Below are 27,707 nucleotides of genomic sequence, written 5' to 3' on the forward strand. Positions count from 1 at the left end.
ACATGGCTGCAGTTCAAAGCAGTACAGACTTCTGAGGTGGCTCTTGGAAGTCCAAATTAGCATCCTTTCAGTTATCAGTTGAGCACTTAACCACTTTGGCACCCAGAGACACCTTGGAGGGTACCTACCACATGCAAAAACAGCATTTTATAAGGTTATAAATATAAGGTATGTATAGAAATTATATATAATAAAGGTCTGCATATAATAAAGGTATGTACATAAATTATAAGGTATGCATATAAATTAAAAACTAAAACTTGATTATAAAGCAACTCTAGGGTAATAGTTACCTATATACAGAGAGAAATTATATGAGGTCAAAGAGGTAACAAAGGAAATGTGAAATGTATATAGAGAGCGCCAGCCAGAGAAAAGATGGCCAAATACTAACAGTTATTAAATCTGCATGGTGGAAATATATGTGTTCTTCAAATTATTCCTTTTCTATATGACTGAAATATTTTAATTAACAACAATGAACCAAAAGAAAATATATATAAAATGTGTTTGTAATAAGTTTATTTTTATACATTAAAAAATGCTATTTTCAAAATAGATGAGAAAAATACTTTTCTAATATTAAAGTAGGCATTTCTTTGGTATAGGAATCACGTGTGATGTTTAAGTTAACATAGGTTTATACACATTTCTATAAACCAAAAAGGATCAAAGATGTCATAGGAATTATTTAGTAGATAACTAATTGGCTTAACCACAAAACAAGCAAACAAAAAGGAAAAACATAATATATAAGACAAGGGAAATAAAGCCGTGTCACTAAGGGTACGTAATATAAAAACAATCAAACTTTTAACTCACATGCATTGAAAACAAACTTCTTTAGAATTACAGCATAAACAACTTGTGAAGCTCCCCAAGCAGGAGCACACAGCCATAAATCAGCTAAGGTACTTCAAAGATGGTAATCACGTGTCTAAAAGTACTACAGGAAACACTAACTGCAAAGGTAGTTAACCACAAAAAGAAAGAGAAGCAACCTACATTCCAGCCATGTTCTGAAGTAAAGGTCTTTGAAGAAAAAGCATCGCAAAGGAATAAAGATAGATACTTTAAAAACCAATAAAGTTCAATTATTTTTTTGATTTTCAGTTTTCCTCCACATCAATAAAGTTCTGCTTCATATTTATTCTCTAAGTATAAAAACAATCACAACTTCATGCTAAAAAGGGGGAGAAAAAGTGTTTCATGCATTTGTGAACTGTTTTATTTAGTGAGTTTTGCCTGACACTGTTCTTTGTGCTAAGAATATGAAGCTGAGTAAACCAGTGTTGGGAAAAACCAATCACTTATGTCCCACTTAGTCCATAAAACTGAATTTTAGCCCTTCAATCCCTGCCACTCTTGAAATCTCCTTACAAAATGAATGATACTTTCCCTAGTTTCCTTTTGGTAGTAATGCGGCATTAATATTAATCATTTAGGGATGGAATTAACTTTTATAGAAAATGCTATGAAAGTTTAGGAGAGAAAAAATAAGAGGAAAAATATTTAAGGATAACCAAATATTGTTCAACATCAAAAATAATATCAGTGTTCTACTTTCATAAAAGTATTCAAAACCCAGAAAATAATTTCATTCTGAGTATACAAAAACATGTACAGATATCAAATATAAGGAAAAGTAACACGATCATTATTTAAACAACCAGTTCATCCAGTGCAATCAGTTGTCAGGTTTCAGGGAATCGTAGCCTTCTCTCAAGAGGTCCCGCCATGTTTTAAGGAAACGTGCGTTTTCTGTACATTTGAAGGCAAGCTCTTCCACTTGTGCTGACACTGCAGATGCGGCTTCAAGAACTTGGGTTAAGGAAAATGCTGCCTGAAATTGGAAACCAAGAGAAAGAAAAACAAAGAGCCAAAGTTTATTTCTTGTACTCTTTTCCCATTTTATAAGTAGTCTAAAAAGTAGCTTAAACTCTTGAATCCAATGCTTAGTAGTCTCTGTTAAAGTACACTCTTTGATATGAAAACAGGTTCTTCCAGGGAAGCTGGGAGAGAATATGTAGTAAGCTCTAAGGAGTTATGCCTGGTAGGAAAATATTATGTATGGTGACACAAAACAAACAGAAAAAGTCACTACCATACATTTGATGCCAACTCAAGGCAACCCTGCAGAACAGGGGGGAACTGCTCCAGTCAGTTTCTTTGACTCTCTTAATGGGAGTAGAAAGCCCTGTCTTTCTCCCGGGGTGCAGCTGGTGGTTTCAAACTGTCGACTTTTCAGTTAGCAGCCCAACATAACCACTATGCCGCCATTGTGTATTAAACATGGCAAAAATCAGTTTTGTTTTATTTTTAACTGAAAACACATGCGTCTCATGTAGCTCAACAAGAGTACTTACTTGGACAACGGGTTTCAACATAACTCTTACTATGAACACGTTAGACCATGAAAATGGCATCAGAAAAGATTCTCTGCCCTCTACAAATACAACAAAATCAAACACACACACACGAATACAGAAAACATGCAACTCTTAGTGGGCAACTCCCTTCTTAAGCAAATGTTTTCTTCAATTGGTATCACACTGTTCGTGGACAAAATGTGAGCACTTAATTCTACATGTTCACTTGTGATTAGTAACTAGCTTTGTTCCTGCAAACATAAAAATTGGATCGGCAATGTATAGTCCTGTTTTAAACAAACCAAATACTGGTGTACTATGAGCTATGAGATCATGCGTTAATTCCCCAATTTCCAACCGTCTCAAGAGGGTGAGAGCACGGTCTATTCCACAAACGTTCTCAGGAAGGTTATACCGGCACGCTTTATTCCACTTGACCAATCACAGAGTCGGTAAAAACTCACACTGTGATTTCCTCCGGGGAGGGGGCAAAGGATGGTGCCAGCAGTCTCCGGAGATTTCTAGCAGCCAGGAGAATTGTGCAATTATAGGGAGGCAGCCTTCACTAAGTGACACCATTCTAGGCTAAAGCAGTCCTGGCGGGATCCCACACAAAGCCTGCCAGCAGCAGCACACAAGAGCATCATCAGCTAACTCTGGGCAGGTCGCCAACCAGCACTTGGGCCTCCAAGCCCAGGGAAGAAAAATCTAAATAACAAGGCAGCGAGACTAACCGTCTGCAAAGGAGAAAGTGTTCAGTGCTTGGGGGAGGGGGAGGAGGGCGGGAGTGTGGAGTTGGCATGAGGCACCGCAGGCTAGCTCCAGGGTTTTCAGTTACCAAGGATGAGGATGATGGAAACCAGAAGGAAAAGCAAAGGCGGGGGAGGGCGGCGGGCGAACCCCTTCATTCCCCTCCCGGGAAGCCTCGAGGGTATCCCCAGGTGTGTGTGGGGTGGGGGGGGGCATGGGGGAGGTCAGTGCGCGGACGCCCGAGAGGGCACACTCACGTCTCCAATCTGCAGCTCCACTTCCTCCAGCGGGTCCACCACTCCGTTGCTGCTCCTCCGCGGGAGATGCCAAGCCAGACTCCTTGGAACGCCGGGGGAGGAAGACTCCGAGGTGTCTGAAGGCGAGGGAGAGGAGGGAGGCGGCGGCGGGGGTGAAGACACCCGCATCTCTTCTTCATGCTCGGCCATGGAGAAGAGCCGGGAATGCCAGACCTGACTGCAGCAACGAACCAACGACCAACCTTTCAACCGCTCGCGCTCAAAGGCCAGAAACCCCACCTCCTCCCGTCCGGAGCCCCGCCCCGTCGCCTGCGGGTCTCCCCCAAAGCAACTCAACTTTCCGGACAGCCAATGAGATGTCCGACAATTCGCCTCGGGCCTCTCACCGCCCTTGCGCGCAGGCTCGGTAGGCGCCGGAGTGGAAACTACAACTCCCAGGAGGCAGTGCGTGTCGCCTGGGCTCCTCCCCCTTTTATGTGAGGCGCGTTCTGGTATGGGATTGGCGGACGGGGGTAGCTTGCCACGCCTCCGCGAGTGGGAGGCCGGAGACCCAGTTAAGCGCGAAGTGTCTGAGTCGTCCGGAGCGCAGTTTTGTTTGGGTTTTCCTAGTCCTCTGTCGGGACCCGGAAGTATCTCCCGCCATCCGGTCGTCGTTGCGCCGGCGCAGAGCGGTGGGGTGGGAGGCGGGGTGGGCGGGGCTGTGGGCTGACCCGGGACGCGAACGTCAGGATTTGGATCGGTGTGTGCCGTCTGGCGATGGCGCCCCCCGAGGCTTAGAGGTCCGGCGCCGGCGGCCGGCTTGGCACCAGACGCCCGCATCCGTGTCAGACCGTGGGAGCCCTGGTCTCAGGAACATGGTGCTGCCGCTGGCCAGGCTGTCCTGCCCGGGTGAGCGGAAACTCCGGGCGGGAAGAGGGGAGGAAGGTCGCGGAGTGAGGGCGACACGGACGGACCACGGGTGGAGCCGCGGGCCCTGCGCCCCTCGGGTCTCCCGGACCCAAGCTAGGACCGAGCCCGCGCTGTCAGTGGACCCCGGACCCTCCCCGCGGGTCGTCCGTGCGGGCACAGTGCCAACTGGGGCAAAGGTCATGGCCGCTGGAAACCGTCGGGAGACCCTGCTGGACTTCGGTCCACACCTGGGTCCTAAGCCTGGCCTATCTCCAAGCTCAGGTTTTATCTTTGTCCTGTGGGAAGGGGACTTGGGGGTGCAATATTTGCCCGGGCTGTCGCCTTGGTCCTGACCTGCGTTTTTGCGTAGCCCACTCTTAAGAATTTGAATAGTAATCGGCCACATCTCGATCAACATCCATATGCTGCGTTAATTCCCCGAATTCTCTCTGGAGCCTTGACGTTTTCTCCGTTGTCTAAAGTTAACCTTAAGGGTCTGTGGGTTATGAAACACGTGGAAATACCACATGCCCTCCCTTGTCACGTAAAAAAAAAAGTAAAATGAAGCAGTTGTGTGAGCTTTTCACTTTGTTTTTAATTCAAAACAAAACAAAAATTTAAATTTTTAACTTTAGAGAACCTTAACAGGATCTCGAATGCAGCCACAATGGCCTTAAAGCATTTTTTTAACATAAAACTTTTTTTAACCATTTCAACAACTTATCACGACTCATACGTCCATCCATTGTGTCAAGCACATTTATACATTTATTGCCATCATCATTTTCAAAACATTTGCTTTCTACTTGAGCCCTTGGTTTCAGCTCATTTTTCCTCCTTGCTTCCCCCTCCCTTATGAACTCTTGATAATTTATAGATTATTATTTTATATCTTGCACTGTCTGACGTCTCCGTCCCTTCACCCACTTTTCTGTTGTCACTCCGCCAGGCAGATTATATGTAGATCCCTATAATCAGTTCCCCCTTTCTACCCCACCTTCCCTCCACCCTCCCGGTATTTCCATTCTCACCACTGGTCCTGAAGGGATCATCTGTCCTGGATTCCTTGTGTTTCCAGTTCCTATCTGCACCAGTGTACATCCTCTGGTTTAGCCAAATTTGTAAGGTAAAATTGGGATCGTGATAGTGGGGTGGGAGGGGGGAGGAAACATTTAGGAACTAGAGGAAAGCTTTATGTTTCATCGTTGCTACACTGCACCTGTCTGGTTCATCTCCTTAAAGCATTTTAATCCTTAGTTTATTGAGGTTTATTTTGTTTTTATGTAATACTTAAACAAACAGACTTGTTGCTAACTCAAGGCACTATGAAGCTTAAATGGGTTAGTGGTTAAATGTAGCCCTGTGATCCCAAAGGTCAGCAGTTTGAAACCACCAGCCGAGGCTTTTTCAATACCTTGTAAAGAGTCTCAGAAACCAATATGGTCGATTTTACCCCGTGCTATTGGGGTGTTATGAATCAGAATCAACTTGATGGCAGTGAGTGGGTCTTTTTTTTTCTAAATCATAAAATTTTTATTAAACGAAAGTATCAAAAAGTAAACCTAATGTTTTTCTTTTTAAAATTTTAATAAATCATTTTATTGGAGACTCTTGCAACTCTTATAACAATCCGTATATCAATTGTATCAAGCACATTTGTACATATGTTGCCTTCATATTTTTCTAAATATTTTCTGTTTGAGCCTTTGGTATCTGCTCCTCTTGTTTCCCTCTCTCCCCACCTTCCCACCCTCATGGGCCCCTGATTAATTATTATTATTTTCATATCTCCCTTCACCCACATTACTGTTGTTCATCCCCCTGGGGAGGGGGTTGGAGTTAGGCATCGATCATTGTGAGTTCCCCAGTTTCTCCCCTTTCTTCCCCAACCGTCCCCCTACCTTGATGGTATTGCTACTCCCATTACTGTACCTGAGGGATTTATCTATCCTGGATTCTGAGTGTTGCTACAAGTGTACATGCTCTGGTCTAGCTGGGTTTGTAAGGTAGAACTGCGGTCAGGATTGTGGAGTGGGGAGGGAGCATTAAAGGACTAGAGGAATGTTGTGTGGTCCCTCAGTGCTATGCTGCACCCTGGCTGGCTTGTTCTTTCCTTGTGACCCTTCTGTGAGGGGCTGTCCAATTCTCTACAGATGAGCTTTGCGTCTCCACTCCAACCCCCATCATTTACATTGATACATGTGTTTGGTTTGGGGTCTTCTCATGCCTGGTATCCTGTTCCATTGACACCTTGGGGTCACACAGGCTGGTGGTAAAATTGGGCCAAAGTTCTTAAGTGATCAAACTTTTGTGGCGAGATACCAGATTTGTTTTCAGAAAACAGGGGTAAAGGCCATGACTTTTATGTTTGTACAGTACTATACCACTCTAATTTTTTTCCCTTTTAAATGAGCTTTGAATATTTCAACTTTGGAACTGAGTTTTTCTATTAAATGTTAGCATTTATGTGTATCTTATATACATTACTTTTCAAGGTCTAGGGGAAGGAGTTATCTAGTGCCTATAAAATTATTCCCAACTCTAATGGGCAGGAGGGCTTTGTATGCTTTTGCAAGAATTAAAAATTGGTTTCCTTATTCCATCTCCACCCAAGATTAATTATCAAAAACCAATTTTTTTTACTGCTTAAAGGCTTTAGAAACTAGTCATACTGACTCTTTTCCCATTCTTCATTCGTTATAATTGTTAATCATCTGATGGCAGGTTTTTTCCTTTAAAACAAAACAAAACATTGGAATGGAAAAAAAAAGAGTGAAAAGTAAATGAGTTGATTTTGTTACAACCACAGCTTCCATGACTTCAGAGAAATATTCCAATCAAATTAGAGTCTTAACATATGATAGCATGTTGGAAGGACTGAGACTGGTTCTCTGAATTTCTGTCTACTATAAATGTGGATTGTAGGTGTCCTATACCTAAAAGGTCATGAAAGATGCAGCATTAAAACTTGTTTAAAGTCATAATTGTTCCATCTGTTCTTTTTATTATATACTTCAATTCTATGCAAAAGTCTTTCACGATCATTGTTATTTGTTCATTATCCCCCGTGTTTAGAAACATGTTTATTTGCAGATACAAGCCTCGCTAGAAACAGCACTTTATTTCCCTTCATCCCCATCCTTCTAAGATGGTTTCTTGAAGAGGAATCTGATGCAACTTATTTCCTCATTCCTTTGAGAGTGAGGTATTTCTGCACCTCTAGCTTTTCTCAAGACTTTTGTACTACTTTGTCTTTGATTTCCTATTGTTTGGATATGGCTAAGTGTAGATGTTTTAGAATTTCTCTGAGTGGATATTCTCTCTGAGTTTCCTGCCTCTGTAGTTCAGTGTCTTACCGGTAATTGCAGGTATTTTACACCCTGTATAATTGTCTTGCAATTTTTGATATTGATTCTTCTTCTCTCCTCTGCCCCTCCCCCCTTCAGCCATTTTCGTGGAGGAGTTTCTACGAACATATTTTCCAACTGAGATTCTTTCTTTTGGGGGGGCCATGAGCCAAGCCCATCATCTAATGATGAGCATTCCAAAGGCATTCTTCATTTCTGACAAGTGTTCTTACGCCTCTCTGCCTACATTACTTATCTTGTATGTTACCCACCTTTTGCACTAGGGCGCTTTGCATCGTAATCAAGTCGTCATCAGATGGTGTAGCATCCCCTCCAACTCAAAGCACCACATCCTCCCAATTGTTGTGTGACTCCATTGGTGTAACCACTGTGTAAATCCATCTCATGGAAGAGCTTCCTCTTTGTCAATGGTCCTCTGTTTTACAAAAGATAATAAACTTCTATAGAGACTAGCCTCTCCTGAAAGCGGTCTAAAATACATTAGATGAAATCTCACCATCCACTTCTTCCAAGATAAATTTGTTTCTTCTTCTGGCAGTCATTGGCATATTCAATATAAGTCAAAGAGATCTGATCTCCAATCTCCCCTATTTATTGTCCATACATATGAGGTGATTGAAAAATGCCATGACTTGGGTCAGGCATATTAATCATCCACTGCCATCTAGTGGATCCCAACTCATAGCGACCATATAGAAGGTGTCTGTAAGACTTTGTGGGAGCAAGCAGCCTCAGGATTCTCTGGCAGAGTAGGTAATTGGTTTGAACCACAGACCTTGTGGTTAGCAGCCCCACACTACCTTAAAATCACACACATACACACACACACACACAAAATCAGGGTCCCTGACATTAAGTTTCTTCCTACTCATACAGACCCTCCAGAACAATAGAACTTCCCTGTATACTTCTAAGACTGTAACTCTGTACATAAGTACAAAGCCTCCTCTTTCTCCCTTGGAGTAGCTGGTGGTTTTGAACAACTGGCCTTAGAATTAGCAGCCTACCACCTAACCCAGTATGTCACCAGGGCTCCCTTGACAGCACCATAATTATTTTTAATTCTACATTTGATCCGTCCAAATCCTCTGCAATACCTGAGTCTAGTTTGTCTCTTCAGGTAGTTTCTTTTTTTCCTTTCTGGTTTAATTTTTACTTTTACTGTGACATAATTTTTTTGAGGCTGGGCGTTTTATTACTTATGTGTTTTTTTTATAAGGTGTACTCACACATACAATTAAGTACCAACTCTTTGTACAGCTTGGCATCAAAGTCCCACATGGTCGGATGCTGACGTTTCTATGTTCACAACACCTTTCCCACATCACGTGACATATTTTGTTGTTGTTGTTGAGAGACACACCTGAGGTAAAAGAACTAATGTGCAGTTCTTGTGTGAGGTTTTATATTTATCCGGCTAGGAGTTAGGCGAAGTGTACTGTAATTGTTGGTATCCCAGGCTGAACTTTAATCTCCTGCCTCTTTTTGTCCTACCTGGTAGCACTGTAGGCTAAATACTTGGTCGTGCACTACAAGGTCAGCTGTTCAGATCCACCCAACTTTACTGCAGTAAAAAGATGAGACTGTATGCGCTCATAAAGATTAAAGTCTGGGAAACCTTAAAGAGCTCTGTCTATACAGGGTCACCATGAGCCGGAATCAACCTGAAGGCAGTGGGCTTGGTTTCTTTGGTGGAGCTGTAGGCTAGATGCTGGCCTCCACTGGTTGAGACCCACCAGCACCTTCATGAGTAAGAGCTGGAGTGATGTGCGGCCTAAAGAGCTTCGGTCTTGTGAATTCTCTGTAGGGTTGTGAGTCAGAACTGACCCAGTGAGAGTGGATTTGGTTTGGGTTTCTCAACCCATTGCCGTTGAGCCCATTCCAACTCCCAGTAACCTATAAGGTTTCTAAGGCCATAAATCCATAAATCTTTAGAGAAGCAGACTGGCCTTCAGGCTCTCATGAAGCTGCTGGTGGGTTTGAACCCCGGACCTTCCATTTAGCAGCTAGGGGTTAATCACTGCACTACAAGAGCTTCTTCTAATTTCCCTAAAGACTCCTCATATAAGGTCTGAGGTGTGCAGTTCTTTGGGCTGTCATCCATGCTATTGTGCAAGAATGATTGCTGCAGTCAGGTGTGCGAGTGGGCAGGAGGGGGGAATGGGTCTCAGTCTTCTGGGCTGTGATCATCCCGAGCACTGCTTGGCTTTTTTCAACTTTAGGTGAAACCGGTTAGAGGGGCTAGAACTCCCACCCCCAGATCTGTGCCTCTTGGGTAAAATCCTAGTTGTTCAGGCTCTAAGAGAAGAGGTTCTGGAGGAATAATTTCCCTTCAAGACAGGCTTTTGTAAACAACCGAATATTCTGGACCTGTTTCAAAATGACTACTTTTCCCCTCCATCTGCTGGAACCACAGGAGATTTTTCTCAGATCTTCACCTTGAGGACCTGATGAGGATCCTGGAGGTAAAACACCCCCAAGTGTATGGCCCCACTAAGATTAACTCCCAATTTCTTAACTCCAGTTCATCCATAGTTAGGCTGTTACTGTCGGTTGCTTTCTTGTCGGGTCCTGACGCACATTGACCTTCTGTATAGCAATGATGGGGGAATTCCCACAACTATTTTTGAGCCCATTATTAGAGCCACTGGCACTGCGTCCCCTCCAGCGCCTTACTCTTTTTTCACGGCCCCTCTCCCTGCTAACAAGTCCAAAGGGAGCCTTAAGCAATCTGTTATTTTCCATTTGCTGCTGTTACTGGCTTCGTTTGTAGAATTCTGCCCCTGAGCTGGTAAGCTGTGATTTTCTGTGTTCCCTGGATCCCAGCTCATGATCGGAGTAGAACTGCCTCATCTGGTTTTCCAGGAGTGGATCAGCAGGTTGTTCGTTTCTACCACAGACCAGTTGGCTGGGTGTGAGCCTTCCAGTCAATCACCAAGGGCACAACCTCAGTGCCACTATGGCCCTTTGTGAGCCTCTGCCCCCTCCCCCCTCCCCTTCTAACTGCAAGGCAGCAGCTTGCTCTGGGACCTCAATTTTTTGTTTTTCAGTTTGGCCAGCTTTATTCTTCATTAAGGTCAAAGTGGCAACTCACAAGCTCTAATCCGAAACTGGGAGGCAGTTGTTTGTCTTTCTTTATTGAATATCGTCTTTACGTAGTCCAGACACAAGTTCCTTGTCAGATATATATTTGCAAATATTTTGTCTAATGCTGTAAGTTATCTTTCCACTGTTCTGATAGTATCCTGTAAATCACAAATGCTTTTAATTTCGATGACATCCAATGTATTTTTTGTTTCGTTGCTTTTGTTTCTTAAGTACTATTTATGAAAGCATTGCCTAATCCTTAGTCACAAAGCTTTAGACCTATAATTTCTTCAAGGAGTTTTATAATTTTTTTTCTCTTACATTATCTCTTGATCCATTTTGAGTTAATTTTGTATTGCCGTATCTTTTTAAAACTTTTTTTTTGAAATCATTTTAGATTTACAGGAGATGATATGCAAAGATAGGTTTTCATGCGCCCTTCACCCCGCATAAACATTCGACATAACCATAATATAGTTATCAAATCAATAAATTCCCATTGATGCCATTTTGGCTGATGTGCTTACTGGCTGAAGTGCAGACTTCATTTGGATTTCATTTATTTGTTTTCGTTTATTTGTTTGCGTTTCCAGACTGGGGCACCGCATTGCTTTCAGTTGTCATGCCCATTTCAATCTGTCACAGTCCTGTGGACTTTTCTTTCTCTTCACCTTAACACCCTGGCTAATTCCTGGTCAGGTATTTTGTAAGAAGCTCCCCAGTCTGAGTTGGACAATCGCTCCTAATTTGACTAAGGTGACGAGTTTTCTGGAAGGAAGTATGTTACAGAGGTGAAGAGGCCTTCGAATGGCGTCATCCTGCGGTGATCATGCTATTACTGTCTGACCTCTAGTGATGTTAGCCATGACTACAGCGATAGCTGCTATTCGTAAGTCCGGCCCACACTGATGGGCAGAAGAATTAAACTCTACCTCCTGTACAAGAGAAACCTTGTCATCTGTTACCCAGTCACAGGCAGCCCACCCCTAAGTCTATAGCTGCCCCTTTCCCCTGAGCCTGGGGTCCCAGCTCTGGTCTCTAGTCAAAGTATTGGTCACACCAAAACTAAGAGAGTGAACGAGAGAGAGAGAAACCTTGGTCATGGAGTGGGTTATGCTTGATTTGAGCTAGGCTGCCAACCACGAGATCAGTATTTTGAAGCCACCAGCCCCTCTGCAGGAGAAAAATGGGGCTTTCTACTGCCATAAATATTTAGTCTCAGAAACCCATAGGAACAGTTCTGTTCTGCCCCATAAGGTCACTATGAGTTGGTATGAACTCTGTTGGCATTGAGTGGCTTTTTTTTAACCCCTTTCTTATAGAGGAGTATCGAAGTATTTGTGGGTAAATCAATACCATGATCTTCCTCATTTTATTAACGTAAAATGCATATAGGTAGTGTCTGGGTTACCAACTTAGGGACAATTCCGACTTACCTTTTCTAAGTAGGGTTTTGAACTGATTATAAATTGATCTTTCACGACTGCCAACAAAACAAGAACCATCTGATGAGTGAGTCGTCAGAGTAACCAAAACAAGAAAGTTACAGGTTGAAGTCCTGGGAGGGGGGAGCATCGGAGAGGCCTGGTAAATCCTGTCAGGAGCCTAACATGTGAGCTTGGAGTGCTGTCAGGACCCTTGGAAGCCGCACACATTCCCAGTGTCACCCTCGGCCACCCCTTTTGAGCAGGACAGCACTATGTGGCGCAAAATCCTCTTTAGGCTCTCATCAGTTTGCCCGCACTGAAACGATTGAATAACTCCAACGAGCAGCAAATTCTTCATCACGGTCACCTTCACTTGGCTGCCTGTGCAGCTTTGAAAGCATGCCACTAACCCACTCCCTGCCGTCCAACTGACTCCAACACATAGCGACGCGATGAGGCAACAATAGATGTGCCCCCATGGGTTTCTACACAAGAGTAGACTGCTTCATCTTTCTCCTTTAGAGTGGGTGACGGGTTCAAAATACTGACCTTGAGGTTAACTCTGCACTCCCAGGACTGCTTTCACTCAACAACCACCCTCGCCCCCACCTCAAAACAAAGCTCACTGCCAACGATGCCCGATGCCCATTCTGACTCATAGCACCCCTCTAGGACAAGGTAGAACTGCCCCCTGTGTCTTTTCAAGACTGTACTACTGGAGTAGAAAGGCTCATCCTGGAAGGTAGTTGCTTGTGCTTTTCAACTGTCAACCTTGTGGTTTGCAGCCCAATCGGTAACCACTAAGCCAACAGGGCTCCTCTTGCACTCACAACAGAAACCCAAACTCACTGGCACTGAGTCAATTCTGAGTCATAGTAACCCTCCAGGACAGGGTAGAAGTGTCCCAGTGAAGTTTCTGAGACTCTCATTCTGGGGGAGCAGAAAGTCCTGTCTTTCTTCTGTGAGGGAAGTGGGGGGCCCAACAGATCATCACGGGTCTGGTAGGTGCAATTGTACGGTGATAATAAGTAAAGATTATAATGAAGTCATAGAGAGTATGAGAGATAGAAGTAATGGAGTCAGACACGATTCATGGCAGCGTGCTCACCTCAGCCCTGCTTGGTGGTCCTTTTGCAGAGTGCCCCAAGAGCAAGAGCAGGAGAGCTTCACTTTATTGCTAACCAAAGGTTATAACTACTTAAGGGGCGTGAATACAGGTAACCACACATCACAGGAAGGGGAAGTACAATAGGTATACACAGTATAGGAAGGGGATGTACAATAGGCATCAGCATGACAGGAAGGGGATGAGCAAGGGGTGTGCACATAGGAATTGGAGGGACTAGAGGTATACATGTGACAAGATGGGCAGATCCTAGATTCATGATGGCGGCCTAACCTTGGTCACCCTTGGGTGGGGTTGGCCTCTCTGGGGTCTCATACAAGGGAACAGTCAACTACTTTCCTAATCAGAAGGGAGTTGGTCCTACTTGTGGGATAAACAGTGGTGACTGCTTGCTCTAGATGACTGATAACCCTTAGAGAGAATAACCCCTGACCTACTTCCGTTGGCCTCCAAGTGTATAGTCATCTGCCACATGTAGCAAGCAGCTAAGTTTGACATATATTTGGGGGAGACAACTTGGGAGAGATCTGTTTCCCACATTCTTCCAAGGTCTCAATGTGCTGACCTTACAGTTAGCAGCTCAACTCCTAACCACTGTGCCACCTGGGCTCTAAAGTAAGGTTAAATTATAATTAAATGCACTTGAACTGACTAGACCAGGGGCTGCCTGACTAACAAAATGTTTGCTGTTTTAACCATTTTGAAGTGTTCAATTCAGTGGCATTTACTATATTCATAATTACCATAACCAGTGTTCATTTTTAAAGGTATTTCATAACTCCAAACATAAACTCAGTACCCCTGTGACTGTACTTTAACGCCTATCCTCTGTCTCAGCCCCTGGAAACCATTGCAGAGCTTTAGCATCTCTACTAGTTATTCCATATACACAATATGGGATCATCGAATATTTGCCCTTCGGGATATATTGTATATACTCAAATATAAACCAACTTGAGTATAAGCCAAGGCACATAATTATTACCTGGGAAACCAGAAAAACTGACTGACTCGAGTATAAGCCTAGGGTGGGAAATGCAGGATATGAATTAACACAGAGACCAGAGGGGAGAGACGGAGCGCAGCCACAGACACACCCTTACCAGTTCAGCTGCCAGCATAAGTGAATCACTATGGGTGCTTCTGCGAATTGGAGCCGCCCACGTTATAGGACGACTCTGATTGGTTAGATGTGAGTAAACAAGCATTCAAAGCCCTGCAGTGTCAGCGGGGCTTTGAATGAACAGTGGAGGAACGGGCAATCCGCGAGATGTTACACCTCGCTGGGGTTCCACTGACCCGTGTATAAGCCGAACCCCGGAAAAACTCGGCTTATACACGAGTATATACGGTAACTAATTCCCCTCAGCATAATGTTTTCAAGGTTCATCTGTGTCATAGACTATGTCAGAATTTTATTTTTATGGTGGAACAATACAAGAGGGCTTCAAAAAGAGTGTGGGAAAAAATTCCAGTCTCCTAGATCCATGTTTCCATAGCTTCCCTCTTCTAAAGTCTCTGACCATATAGAATTCAATGTGATGTAAGATGCGAATCCAACTGCCTAAAACTCGCAGCTGTTGAGTCACTTCTGACTTAGTGTCCATATAGGGCAGAGTAAAACTGTCCCTTTGGATTTCTGAGGCCTATCCTTCTCCCATGGAGCAGCTAGTTTTGAACTGCCGACCTTGCAGTTCTCAGGTCAATACATCACCTATTATTGCCACCAAGACTCCTTAGGGATCCAACTATACTTTTCTTCAAATAGCCTTCTAGCATTCTGCACACCACCTAATGGGTACCTATCTCTTCTCTCAGCTGTGGAATAGCATCTTTATCTTGAGACAAATCCCTGTCTGCATTTTGCCTGTTGCTGAACTCATTTTTCTGTTTCTTTGATTATTTTCTTCCTCTTCTAGAGCAGACTTAAGTATTTTAACTGAAAGTGCAAGTTTTAATATGTGTAAGGGGTAGACTACGTCCGTTTGGGGGACGATAAGGACTACTGAGGAGAGGAACAGCAGAGAAGGCAGGAATTGATGCAGGAGGAAGAGAGGATATCAGACTCCTAAGCAGAGGGGAAAGGCCCTCAATAAACGGGAGGGATACTGCTCAGCATCAGGTGGGCCCAAGGATTCACTTTAGGAAGGAAAAGACATCTCTGCTATGTAACCTGAAAGGATAAGCAAAGGATAAACCTAAATACAGAGTCCATTACAGGTCACTGCTAAGGAATTAAGGAGCCCTGGTAACAGCCACAGATCAGCAGTTCATGTCCACTGGCTGCACTTCAAGAGAAAGATGAGGCCTCTGCTCCCATAAAGATTATAGTCTCGGTGTGTCTTGTTGGAGGTCATCCCACTGGGGTCTCGTCGTCATGCGTCATGCCCTGACTGCCCTGGGAAGCCCCTGAACAAATAGTTTAAGTTATCTGCCTTCCATAATGCATTTGTCCTCATCAGTGGTCCAGATCCTGATCTGGTAGTCCCACTAGCAATTATGTTGTATTGATCTGCCACCAATCATGTTTATGTAACAGTTTTCTCTGACTGCCCATGCCCTTTTTAAAGCTGCGTAGAGCAGCAAACCCTTTGATACCATATTACCTTCATGCCAATGGTCTCCGTCACACAGATGATAATTCTGACACCGTGCTGCCTTTGCCCTGATTAAGGCAATAAATGTTCTCGTTTTAAAAAATAAGAGACCCAAATGGGAGCAAGACTACAGCTCGTCGCCACCCTTCAGATCTGGGACCAAGCTCGCTCCTATGTTAGAATCAATAACCATTGGAGATCAGAAGGGCAGCATTTCCCTAAGGACAGAGTTCAGCGGGTAAGGAAAGGAGGAGGAATGGAAACATGACACAGAACAAGTGGGATGAGTGATGGTATGTTGAGGGGATTGCAGTGCTTACAAGGTGATACCCAAGGAAGAAAATGGATTTTTCCCCAAAGCTATGTATTTAAAATTTTTTGTCTTACAAAGCAACCTTATCACATTCAAAGTACTCTCTATTACACTTAATATATTTTTCAAATTTTCGATTCCATTCTTCAAAACATTTTTCAAATTTTTCATCTGTTTGGATGGCTGTCAGCACCTCCCTAATTTTTTTCTTCACGGCTTCAATATTGTCAAATTGCTGTCCTTTCATGTCCCTCTTCATTCGCAGAAATAAAAAGAAGTTGCATGAAGCTAGGTCAGATGAGTAAGAAGCGTGAGGCAAGAAAAGTATGTTGTTTTTTGCCCAAAACTGGCACTCTCAGATAGGTGCATTGCCGTGGTGGCAAAACTAGTCCCCCATCTGCGACAAATAAGGCCTTTTTGTCACACAGTCTTATACCCTCTTTTCAGAAACTCTAAATAGAAAGCTTGATTAACAGTCTGACCTGGTGGAACGAACTCCAAGTGCACTGTCCCCCTCACATCAAAAAAAGAAATGAGCATTGTCTTGATCTTTGATTTCACTTGACAAGCTTTTTTTTGGGTGAGGTGACAATGGCATCTTCCACTGGCTTGATTGATGGGTTTCAGGGTCATAAGAATAGCACCCTGTCTTGTCACCAGTATGACTTGGGAAAAAAAAGTCTGGGTCCCTTTGGCTGTTCTTTCAAAGCATGGCATGTTTCCACTTGTCACATATTTTGCAGGTCACTCAGAAACCAAGGCACAAATTTCACAGTGACCCTTCTTATTTCCAAATCTGTTAAAATTCGCTAACTGGAGCTCCCAGATACCAGTGTTCCAGATACCAGTTTCCCCAGCTCTTCAGTGGCACGTTGTTGGTTTTTCAAGCACAAACACACGAATTTTATCAACATTTCCATCCATTTGGGAAGTTGACGGATGTAGAAGGAGATTTGTCATTAATTGGCATTTCACCTTTTATGAAACCACTGGTACACTTGTTTTCCCCATAGTGCTTCACTTTAAGCTGTGTTCAGCATCATGAGTTTCTGCAGCATTTATCCTGAGCAGGGGAAAAAACCATCACAGCTGCATGCTGTTCTCTTAAATTGGCCATCACAAATAACGAGGTTTGAGCCAAACTGCTTTTATGAAAAAATTCAGTTTCAAAGAGAACCTTCCCACGTGATGCCACTGGGTGCACTAACTCGTAGCAAGTTGCTCCATGCTCACATACTGGGAAAAATGCATAGTATGAAAGCTCTGCCCAGTGGGGCATTTTTCCATTTGTTGGTTTTTTGGGGGAGATACCTCATCATAAATTAAGACAAAATTGATTTAAACTGTTGAATGTAAAGCAGATGATCTCTTTTGTAAACCTTCATATGATTCACAATAAAAAGTTTTAAATATATATTTATATCCTTAGAAACCCAAAGGAGCTGTTCCTAGTCTGCCCTGTAGAATCGTTATTACCATTAAGTCAGAATCAACTCAGTGGCAGTAGATTGGTTTTAGTTTGCTGGCGCAAAGGCTAAATGCTTGCCTTCTTATAGAAGGTCAGTGGTTCTAACCCACCACGTTATCTGAGGGGAAAACATGTGCCAGTCGGCTGTGGCACCATTCTACCCTGATCTATAAGGTCACTGTGAGTAATAACAGGAGCTGAATGCAATGGGTTTGGATTTTGAGTCAAGGAATTGAAGGCATTCTCATTTGATTGCTTCTTTTTATGATAGTACCTGGGTGCTACAAATGATTTGCTCACCTAATGTAAAGGTTGGCCATTGGAACACACCTAGTGGTGCTGCAGAAGAAAGGCCTGGCAGTCAGCTTTTGTAAAAATTACCACCAAAAAAAAATATGGAACATTTCTCTATAGCACACAGGAGCACTGTAAGTCAGAACTTATCAGCAAGTATAGACTACCTCTGATGCTAGAGTATCTAGCCCAGGTAAGGAAGGAAGGAAGTAGAGTTAAAGTTCAAAGGTTACAGAGAATGTTTAATGAACAGTGTTACAGATAAATCTTTCCATACTTGTTTATTTCTATAAAATACTATTGTTGAGTCAAAAAATAGGTATACAGGAATGTAGAATGAACCCAGTTTTGCTGAACAATAAGTGTAGAAATTACTGATCGCAAATCTGTTTTGTAGTATAAATTTACACACATACCACAAAACAGTATTTTTAAAAAGAATAGTACAGACGGGATCTCTTGGCTCCCCCTCTCCTCTCCTGTCCTCGCTCTCCTGTTCCCTTTCCCCTCGCCCTCCTTCCCTTCTCCCTCTCTCCATGTGGACCACCAAACTGGGCTGAGATTGCGAGTTATACCGAAGCATTCGTTGGGCATCGAAATGGCAAGATTGTGGTTTCGGCGTCCACTCGTGAATGGGCTATTAAAAAGCACCTGTATTGGACCACCAATGTGGTGGCCTGTGAGAGTATAGGGAAAATACTAGCAGAGCGGTGCGGTGCGGTGCTTACGGGCAGGAATCAATTTCATGATCTACCAGCGCACTCCTTGGGAGGCAGCCTCAGACTCGATCCAGCGACTGCAAAATGCTGTGACAGAAGGTGGTGTGATGCTAGAAGAACCTTGAAGGATCTATCAGTAGAATGGAAACCTTCATTGTCTTGAACGTGTGAGAAAACAGTGCTTGCACCCATCAGAAAAAGCAACCAGAACACCACCAGCTTGGAAGTTTTATAACATAAAGTCATGTACCACGGGGATATTTTTATAATAAAATAAAGCTCCACTCCCCTCAAAAAATAAAACGGAAAGTATATATATGTGTGTGTATACATACACGTAGACACATACATATCAGGGAGCCCCAGTAGTGCTGTGGTTAAGTACGGGGCTTTCCCCTGGAATATTCAAGCCCATCAGCTGCTCCAGGGCAGAAAGATGTGAAAGTAGACTTGTGTGAAGAGTACAGCCAACGAGGCAGTTCCATGCTGTCCTGTAGGGTCATTAGGAAGGAGTTCGAATGAACTTGATCGTAACAGGTTTGGTTTTAGGGTTTCTGTATACATATTTGAAGGCTGATTATGTGAGGGCGCTTCAAAATGTTGGTGGGAAAATACCATTCTCGTTTTATTCCATTTCTCCACGAGCTTTGTGAAAGCACCCTAGTATGGGTTGACTTGCCGAGCCTATGACTATGTAGAAGAATCAACTTATTTTAAAAGAAGCTGACCATAAAACCCAGTGTACTTTTAAGACACTTTGTTCCAACATAGTCACTATCCTTACCCACTCTTTTTCTCAGAAGTGTCCGATTTAGATGATAAATTATAATGATCATCCATTTTTAGATTAAGTCTGACATGAACAAAGTTGAACAACTTAGTTAATTGGATACTTTTTTTAGTATGTAAGACTTGAAAACATTGTGTTATTAGCAAAAGCTAACTGAATTGTACTTCTGGGAAAAGAGTATAGTCTCTGTGAGCTTATGTTACAGTTAAGGCTCTACAGCATATTGTTGGATTCTGACTCGTAATGACTCTGTATACAATAGCACTAAGTGCTGCTTGCTTTAGCGCCTCCTCGCCGTCATTACTGGGCTTTATCCGTTGTTGCAGCCACTGTGACAACAAATCTCACTGAGGGAGTGTGTTGATCTCTTTTATCAGTGTGATAACCTCCTGGAACTCGTGCCTCCTGACAACATGTGAGATGTCTTGCCATCCTTAGTTTTTTAAAAAAATCATTTTATTAGGGGCTCATACAACTCTTATCACAATCCATGCATACATCAATTGTATAAAGCACATTTGTACATTCATTGCTCTCGTCATTCTCAAATATTGGCTCTCCCCCTAAGCCCTTGGCATCAGCTAGGTTATTATTTTGTCATATCTTGCACTTTCCAACATCTCACTTCACCCACTTTTCTGTTGCCCATCCCTGAGGGAGGAGATCACATGTAGATCCTTGTGATCAGTTCCCCTTTTCCAACCCATCCTCCCGGTATCGCCACTCATACCACTGGTCCTGAAGAGATCATCCGCCCTGGATTCCCCATGTTTCCAGTTCCTGTCTGTGCCAGTGTACATCCTCTTGTCTAACCAGATTTGTAAGGTAGAATTGGGATCATGATAGTGGGCGGGGAGGACACATTTAGGAACTAGAGGAAAGTTGTGTGTTTCATCATTGCTACACTGGCCATCCTTACTTTTAAGGAGTATTCTAACTACTTCTTCCAAAGCAGATTTGTTCATTTTTCTGGCAGTCTTTGGTATTATATTCAGTATTTTTTACTAACACCAAAACTCACATGCATGAACTCATCTTTTTTTTTTCTTACTCATCATGAACAGAAGAATATCATTGCTGATGTCAGAAGGATCTGGGGCAAAGGGGAGAATACCGAAAAGATGTGTTTTATTGACTCTGCAAAGATATTCAGCTGTGTGAACTATGATTGGCATTGGGAAGAATGGGAATACCAGAACACTGCATTATGCTATGTAGAATATTAGACCGAGAGACAGTTCTTCAAACTGAACAAGTGAATCCAGGATGATTTAAAATCAGCAGAGGTATATGTCAAGGCTGTGTTCTTGGACCATGTGTTTGCATTCTGTTTGCTTAGCAAATAATAGAAGCTGCAGTATATAAAGAAGAATTCTTCATCAGACTTGGAGAGAGCCTCATTAACATTCAGAATTATGCAGCCGACACAACCTTGCTTACTGAAAGTGGAGAGGGTTTGAAGTACATAACAGATAAAGATCAAAGACTGCAGCCCTCTATATGGATTACATGTGTTTCAGCATGAAACAAAAGTCCTCAGAAATGGGCCATCATGATATAAAATCAACATGATAAGTGGAGAAAAAATTGAGGTTGTCAAGAATTTCACTGCACACGGACGCAGCAGTCAAGAAATCAAATGACATATTGCATGGTGCACCTGGAACCTCTAAAGTGCTCAAAAGCAAAGGTGCCAGTTTGAGGACTAAGGTGCACTAGACCCAAGCCTACAGCCAGAGTGAGTTACCTGGCTGACTGTCGTGCTCACGTTGTCTGTCATAAAGGAACATGTCGCGCGCTCAGTCTCGCCAGCAAGAAGGACACGCCACAACAGGATTCTTCCACAGGCATTTAATGCGGGTTCGATTTGCAGATGCGGAAAAAGACCCCGAAGCCCCAAACTACTGCTGCTTATATGCGCTCTATGGGGACGTGCTGTGCATTGATTGGTGCGTTCGCCAGAACCCTTATTAGCATACTCCAGGGTGGAGTTATGACTACGTCATCTAAGCAGTGCGCATGCTCTAAGTGGTTGTTTACCACTTAACTGGGCCACCGCCCTGACTGCCCGGCGCCATCTTGTAATGGCGGCGAGAGCTGCGGCTTCCCACATCTCCTCCTTTCTTATTTATTTTAGGCCTAATCCATTGATCCACCCCGGAGCCTCCAGTAGCCCCAGGGGATCAAGATGGATATAAGAACCCAAATCTGGTCACCCTGATGCGTGCAATGAGCAGAGCTCCGCATGGTGCAAGGGCTGGCCAAGATCCAATTTCTGTCACTCTTCCCAGTGCAATGGGGTCTTCCCCTTGGGGTGCGAGAGCTGACAACTTATGGGGGTTAGTTTTCTTTTAACAAAGAAAGCCAAAGATCATGGGAACCACCGCGCTCAATCGCTAAGAGCGCCTGCGCAATGATGACCTTGTCACGCCTTTGCTGAGCTTTAAGTTTGCAGAGCAACCATAGCAACAACACTCCTCCACAGCACATTATTGCAGCAAATGTAAACACCCCCACCCATTCCTTAAAGTAGGAAAATGCAGATGAAAGCCAAGAAGAAAAATTTTCAAGGGTAAGGGGTTCCACGCGTGTTCCATTCAATCGGACAACTTGATTCAGGAGGTCTTCTTGCAGCTGGTTCAACTCTTTAGTCCATTGTCCTGTGAGATACTGAGAAATATTAGCACTCAATGCACTAAAATTATCATATAACACTGGAGTGATGCAAAGCGCTGTGGTGGAAGAGACACAGCTTAATTGTACCATAGTGGTAAGCTGGTTGATTTGCTGCTGGAGCAAATCTGTTTTTTGATTTAATAATGAAAGGCCAGAGGTCAGATGGGCATCCACACGCTGACATTGCAGTAACGCTTCAGCGGTTTGAGACACAATACTGTTAACTGTGGTTGCAATTGTTACTTGGTTGGCCATAGCAACTCCGGCAGTAACTGCCACTTCCAACATACGGGCGACAAAATCTGAGAAAGGCTCAGTAGGTCCCTGTATAATTTTAGTTAAGTTACCTCTAACCTCTCCTTTATTAGGCAGGGTCCTCCATGCCTTGCTCGCAGCAGTATTTATTTGTTGATATACCTGTATTGGGAAGGCTGTTTGATTGTTAACCCATCTTCCCTGACCTGTCAGCATTTCAAAATTCCATGCGGGTTGCCCCGCCGCGGCATTTTCCCTAGCCTGAGCCATTAATAGGTCCTGCCACAAGGATTTCCACTCCAAATACTGTCCTGTTGTCAAGACTGCATTTGTAACAAAAGTCCAATCAGCAGGTGTCATAGCATTGCCTGTAAGTCCCTCAATCAGGGACTGAGTATAATTTGCATTGACACCATAAGATCTTACTGCTTCAGCTAAGTCCTTCACTTGCTTATGCTCTAAAGGCGTATGATAACGAGCATTATTCTGGTCCTCAAATACTGGGTACATTTGTTGTATTGCTCTGCGGGTACCGGGTGGGCAAAAGGAGTATCCACACCCTTTCTGCCTGTTCTCGCTATAAGGGGGTGGCGCGGACGGGCTCACAGCGGTTACTTGAAAAGCATTATACCGTCCCTCCTCGTAGCGAGCGGCTGCCTCCTCTAACTGTTCCTCTTCTTCCTCTGATAACTCAAGAAGCTCTAGTTCTCGCCACGGGTACAAGGGCTCCGAATGGCGGGCACGGCTCTTCTTCTGTTGATCAACTTCCTCTTTTAATTTTAACTGCGCAGCCTCCTCATTTTTAACAGCTTTGTGCTGCTTCCTATGAGCTCCTTGTTCTTCCTCCCGCTCTGTTTCTGACATGCTCTCCTGAACATCTTCTAAAGCCTGCTGCCCTTGGCGCAATGGCTGCTCACACTCTTTGTTCTCAATGCATGCTTTCACTAGCTTCCAAATGGGTCTAATCCCCGGCTTCAGCCGTCCGGCTTCAGCGGCTCGGTCTATGTCTTGCCCTAGCTTATTCCAGCTCGCGGATGTTAGCGAGCCTGTGGAAACAAACCATGGTGCTATCTCATCTATGTTTTTTACAAATTTACACAAAGTCTGTTCTGAAATTTTTAATCCTCTCTTTCTCAATAGGGCATCGAGAGCCGTAACCATAGTCTTTATTGCCGCGTTCCCCATGTTGCCTGCTTATGTATACAAGGACTTAACACACGGGCGCGCACAGATTTATCTACACCCGATTTATGCGCGATAAAGAAAAGGCAGCTGGCTGTTCGCCGTTAAAACCGAAAGCGGAAGTATTCACACGCCGACACTCAAGCACCAGCAAGCGGCTTAACAATCATTCAGGCTCATGTCTCTCAGAACTTACTGTTTCTTCCCACGCCGTGCGGTTCTGAATCCTCCCTGATGACAGGGGGGTCTCCGCTCGTGCCGGAGGTGGTCATTCCCGGGTTTCGGCACCACTTGTCGCGCGCTGTCTCGCCAGCAAGAAGGACGCGCCACAACAGGATTCTTCCACAGGCGTTTAATGCGGGTTCGATTTGCAGATGCGGAAAAAGACCCCGAAGCCCCAAACTACTGCTGCTTATATGCGCTCTATGGGGACATGCTGTGCATTGATTGGTGCGTTCGCCAGAACCCTTATTAGCATACTCCAGGGTGGAGTTATGACTACGTCATCTAAGCAGTGCGCATGCTCTAAGTGGTTGTTTACCACTTAACTGGGCCACCGCCCTGACTGCCCGGCGCCATCTTGTAATGGCGGCGAGAGCTGCGGCTTCCCACATCTCCTCCTTTCTTATTTATTTTAGGCCTAATCCATTGATCCACCCCGGAGCCTCCAGTAGCCCCAGGGGATCAAGATGGATATAAGAACCCAAATCTGGTCACCCTGATGCGTGCAATGAGCAGAGCTCCGCATGGTGCAAGGGCTGGCCAAGATCCAATTTCTGTCACTCTTCCCAGTGCAATGGGGTCTTCCCCTTGGGGTGCGAGAGCTGACAACTTATGGGGGTTAGTTTTCTTTTAACAAAGAAAGCCAAAGATCATGGGAACCACCGCGCTCAATCGCTAAGAGCGCCTGCGCAATGATGACCTTGTCACGCCTTTGCTGAGCTTTAAGTTTGCAGAGCAACCATAGCAACAACACTCCTCCACAGCACATTATTGCAGCAAATGTAAACACCCCCACCCATTCCTTAAAGTAGGAAAATGCAGATGAAAGCCAAGAAGAAAAATTTTCAAGGGTAAGGGGTTCCACGCGTGTTCCATTCAATCGGACAACTTGATTCAGGAGGTCTTCTTGCAGCTGGTTCAACTCTTTAGTCCATTGTCCTGTGAGATACTGAGAAATATTAGCACTCAATGCACTAAAATTATCATATAACACTGGAGTGATGCAAAGCGCTGTGGTGGAAGAGACACAGCTTAATTGTACCATAGTGGTAAGCTGGTTGATTTGCTGCTGGAGCAAATCTGTTTTTTGATTTAATAATGAAAGGCCAGAGGTCAGATGGGCATCCACACGCTGACATTGCAGTAACGCTTCAGCGGTTTGAGACACAATACTGTTAACTGTGGTTGCAATTGTTACTTGGTTGGCCATAGCAACTCCGGCAGTAACTGCCACTTCCAACATACGGGCGACAAAATCTGAGAAAGGCTCAGTAGGTCCCTGTATAATTTTAGTTAAGTTACCTCTAACCTCTCCTTTATTAGGCAGGGTCCTCCATGCCTTGCTCGCAGCAGTATTTATTTGTTGATATACCTGTATTGGGAAGGCTGTTTGATTGTTAACCCATCTTCCCTGACCTGTCAGCATTTCAAAATTCCATGCGGGTTGCCCCGCCGCGGCATTTTCCCTAGCCTGAGCCATTAATAGGTCCTGCCACAAGGATTTCCACTCCAAATACTGTCCTGTTGTCAAGACTGCATTTGTAACAAAAGTCCAATCAGCAGGTGTCATAGCATTGCCTGTAAGTCCCTCAATCAGGGACTGAGTATAATTTGCATTGACACCATAAGATCTTACTGCTTCAGCTAAGTCCTTCACTTGCTTATGCTCTAAAGGCGTATGATAACGAGCATTATTCTGGTCCTCAAATACTGGGTACATTTGTTGTATTGCTCTGCGGGTACCGGGTGGGCAAAAGGAGTATCCACACCCTTTCTGCCTGTTCTCGCTATAAGGGGGTGGCGCGGACGGGCTCACAGCGGTTACTTGAAAAGCATTATACCGTCCCTCCTCGTAGCGAGCGGCTGCCTCCTCTAACTGTTCCTCTTCTTCCTCTGATAACTCAAGAAGCTCTAGTTCTCGCCACGGGTACAAGGGCTCCGAATGGCGGGCACGGCTCTTCTTCTGTTGATCAACTTCCTCTTTTAATTTTAACTGCGCAGCCTCCTCATTTTTAACAGCTTTGTGCTGCTTCCTATGAGCTCCTTGTTCTTCCTCCCGCTCTGTTTCTGACATGCTCTCCTGAACATCTTCTAAAGCCTGCTGCCCTTGGCGCAATGGCTGCTCACACTCTTTGTTCTCAATGCATGCTTTCACTAGCTTCCAAATGGGTCTAATCCCCGGCTTCAGCCGTCCGGCTTCAGCGGCTCGGTCTATGTCTTGCCCTAGCTTATTCCAGCTCGCGGATGTTAGCGAGCCTGTGGAAACAAACCATGGTGCTATCTCATCTATGTTTTTTACAAATTTACACAAAGTCTGTTCTGAAATTTTTAATCCTCTCTTTCTCAATAGGGCATCGAGAGCCGTAACCATAGTCTTTATTGCCGCGTTCCCCATGTTGCCTGCTTATGTATACAAGGACTTAACACACGGGCGCGCACAGATTTATCTACACCCGATTTATGCGCGATAAAGAAAAGGCAGCTGGCTGTTCGCCGTTAAAACCGAAAGCGGAAGTATTCACACGCCGACACTCAAGCACCAGCAAGCGGCTTAACAATCATTCAGGCTCATGTCTCTCAGAACTTACTGTTTCTTCCCACGCCGTGCGGTTCTGAATCCTCCCTGATGACAGGGGGGTCTCCGCTCGTGCCGGAGGTGGTCATTCCCGGGTTTCGGCACCACTTGTCGCGCGCTGTCTCGCCAGCAAGAAGGACGCGCCACAACAGGATTCTTCCACAGGCGTTTAATGCGGGTTCGATTTGCAGATGCGGAAAAAGACCCCGAAGCCCCAAACTACTGCTGCTTATATGCGCTCTATGGGGACATGCTGTGCATTGATTGGTGCGTTCGCCAGAACCCTTATTAGCATACTCCAGGGTGGAGTTATGACTACGTCATCTAAGCAGTGCGCATGCTCTAAGTGGTTGTTTACCACTTAACTGGGCCACCGCCCTGACTGCCCGGCGCCATCTTGTAATGGCGGCGAGAGCTGCGGCTTCCCACAGGAACAGGTCTGCAAAGTAAGCGCTCAAGTGGAGTAATGAAATTGCATGGCAAGAACCTATCTTAGAGATCATCTCATGACCCTTTTTCATTTTCACACGAGCAAACAGAAATCGAGCGAAGCTAAATAATTTGCTTAAGGTCTTGTTTGCCATTAAGCCAATTCTAACTTACAGTGATCAAAAAGCAGTGGGGAACTGCCCATAGGGTTCCCTAGGCTATAATCATTCCATGGCAGACCACCAGGACTTTTTTTCCCATGGAATTGTCGGGGGATTCGAACTGTCAGCTTTGAGGAAATGGCTAAGCATGTAACTTTGTGTCACTAGGGCTTATGGGCTTACAGCTAGTTACAGAATACTTAGTCAGAAACCAGATCTGAATCTCAGTCCTGGATTTTTTTTTCTTTAAAAGTGTGTTTTTGGGGGGAACGGGGAGGGAGGGTAAAAATGAGGAGCTGATGCCAGGGACTTAGGTGGAGAGCAAATGTTTTGAGAATGATGAGGACAATGAAGCTACAAATGTGCTTTACACAAATGATGATGGATTGTGATAAGAGTTATATGAGCCCCTAATAAAATGATTTTTAAAAATGATATTTCACAATGTGATCAAAAGAATGAAACAAGGCAGATTGTGTAGACAACTCAGAGCAGGTCACAATAAAGGATTCAGCAATTGCTAAACAAAAAGTATTTTCAGTTTATTCTTAATAAAAAGTAATTGAAATAAGTGATAATATGTATATTTTTATGCAGCATATCAGTGCTTTCGTGCCTTAAAAATTAAGAAAAAATGTCTACCTCTGTGTGCTACAAGATGGACTTCAAGTTCTGCTGTACCCCAAATTACTACCCACTATACTATCCTTCCCCGAGATAAGGACAAGCGATGGGAGGGTAAGTACGAATTCCT

The 27,707-nt window shown here is 44.2% G+C and overlaps 2 protein-coding genes across 2 annotated transcripts in view; one reads left to right on the top strand and one right to left on the bottom strand.

Annotated features, from left to right (window-relative positions):
- Nucleotides 1–505: 505 nt before the first annotated feature.
- Nucleotides 506–3,696, bottom strand: C3H4orf46 (chromosome 3 C4orf46 homolog). Its single transcript, XM_075544738.1, has 2 exons — nucleotides 3,377–3,696; nucleotides 506–1,843 (listed from the first exon to the last, which is right to left on the bottom strand). Exons 1-2 carry the CDS (start codon nucleotides 3,563–3,565, stop codon nucleotides 1,688–1,690), a joined length of 345 nt encoding a protein of 114 aa, XP_075400853.1. The 5' UTR covers nucleotides 3,566–3,696; the 3' UTR covers nucleotides 506–1,687.
- Nucleotides 3,697–4,077: 381 nt separating this feature from the next.
- The window catches only part of ETFDH (electron transfer flavoprotein dehydrogenase), a 59,661-nt gene continuing 36,031 nt past the window's right edge, over nucleotides 4,078–27,707 (top strand). Inside the window, exons 1-2 of the mRNA XM_075543639.1 lie at nucleotides 4,078–4,264; nucleotides 27,551–27,691. Of these exons, the coding sequence (XP_075399754.1) occupies nucleotides 4,231–4,264; nucleotides 27,551–27,691 (175 nt within the window). The 5' untranslated portion in view covers nucleotides 4,078–4,230. The remainder of the gene's footprint in view (nucleotides 4,265–27,550; nucleotides 27,692–27,707) is intronic.

Source organism: Tenrec ecaudatus, chromosome 3 (genome assembly GCF_050624435.1).
Source record: "Tenrec ecaudatus isolate mTenEca1 chromosome 3, mTenEca1.hap1, whole genome shotgun sequence".
Lineage (NCBI taxonomy): Eukaryota > Metazoa > Chordata > Mammalia > Afrosoricida > Tenrecidae > Tenrec > Tenrec ecaudatus.

Excerpts from the sequence above, each read along its gene's own strand:
- C3H4orf46 (XM_075544738.1), bottom strand. The coding sequence starts at position 3,565 with ATGGCCGAGCATGAAGAAGAGATGCGGGTGTCTTCACCCCCGCCGCCG. Across the intron at positions 1,844-3,376 it reads TGGAGCTGCAGATTGGAGAC|GCAGCATTTTCCTTAACCCA; the intron begins GTGAGTGTGCCC and ends TTCCAATTTCAG.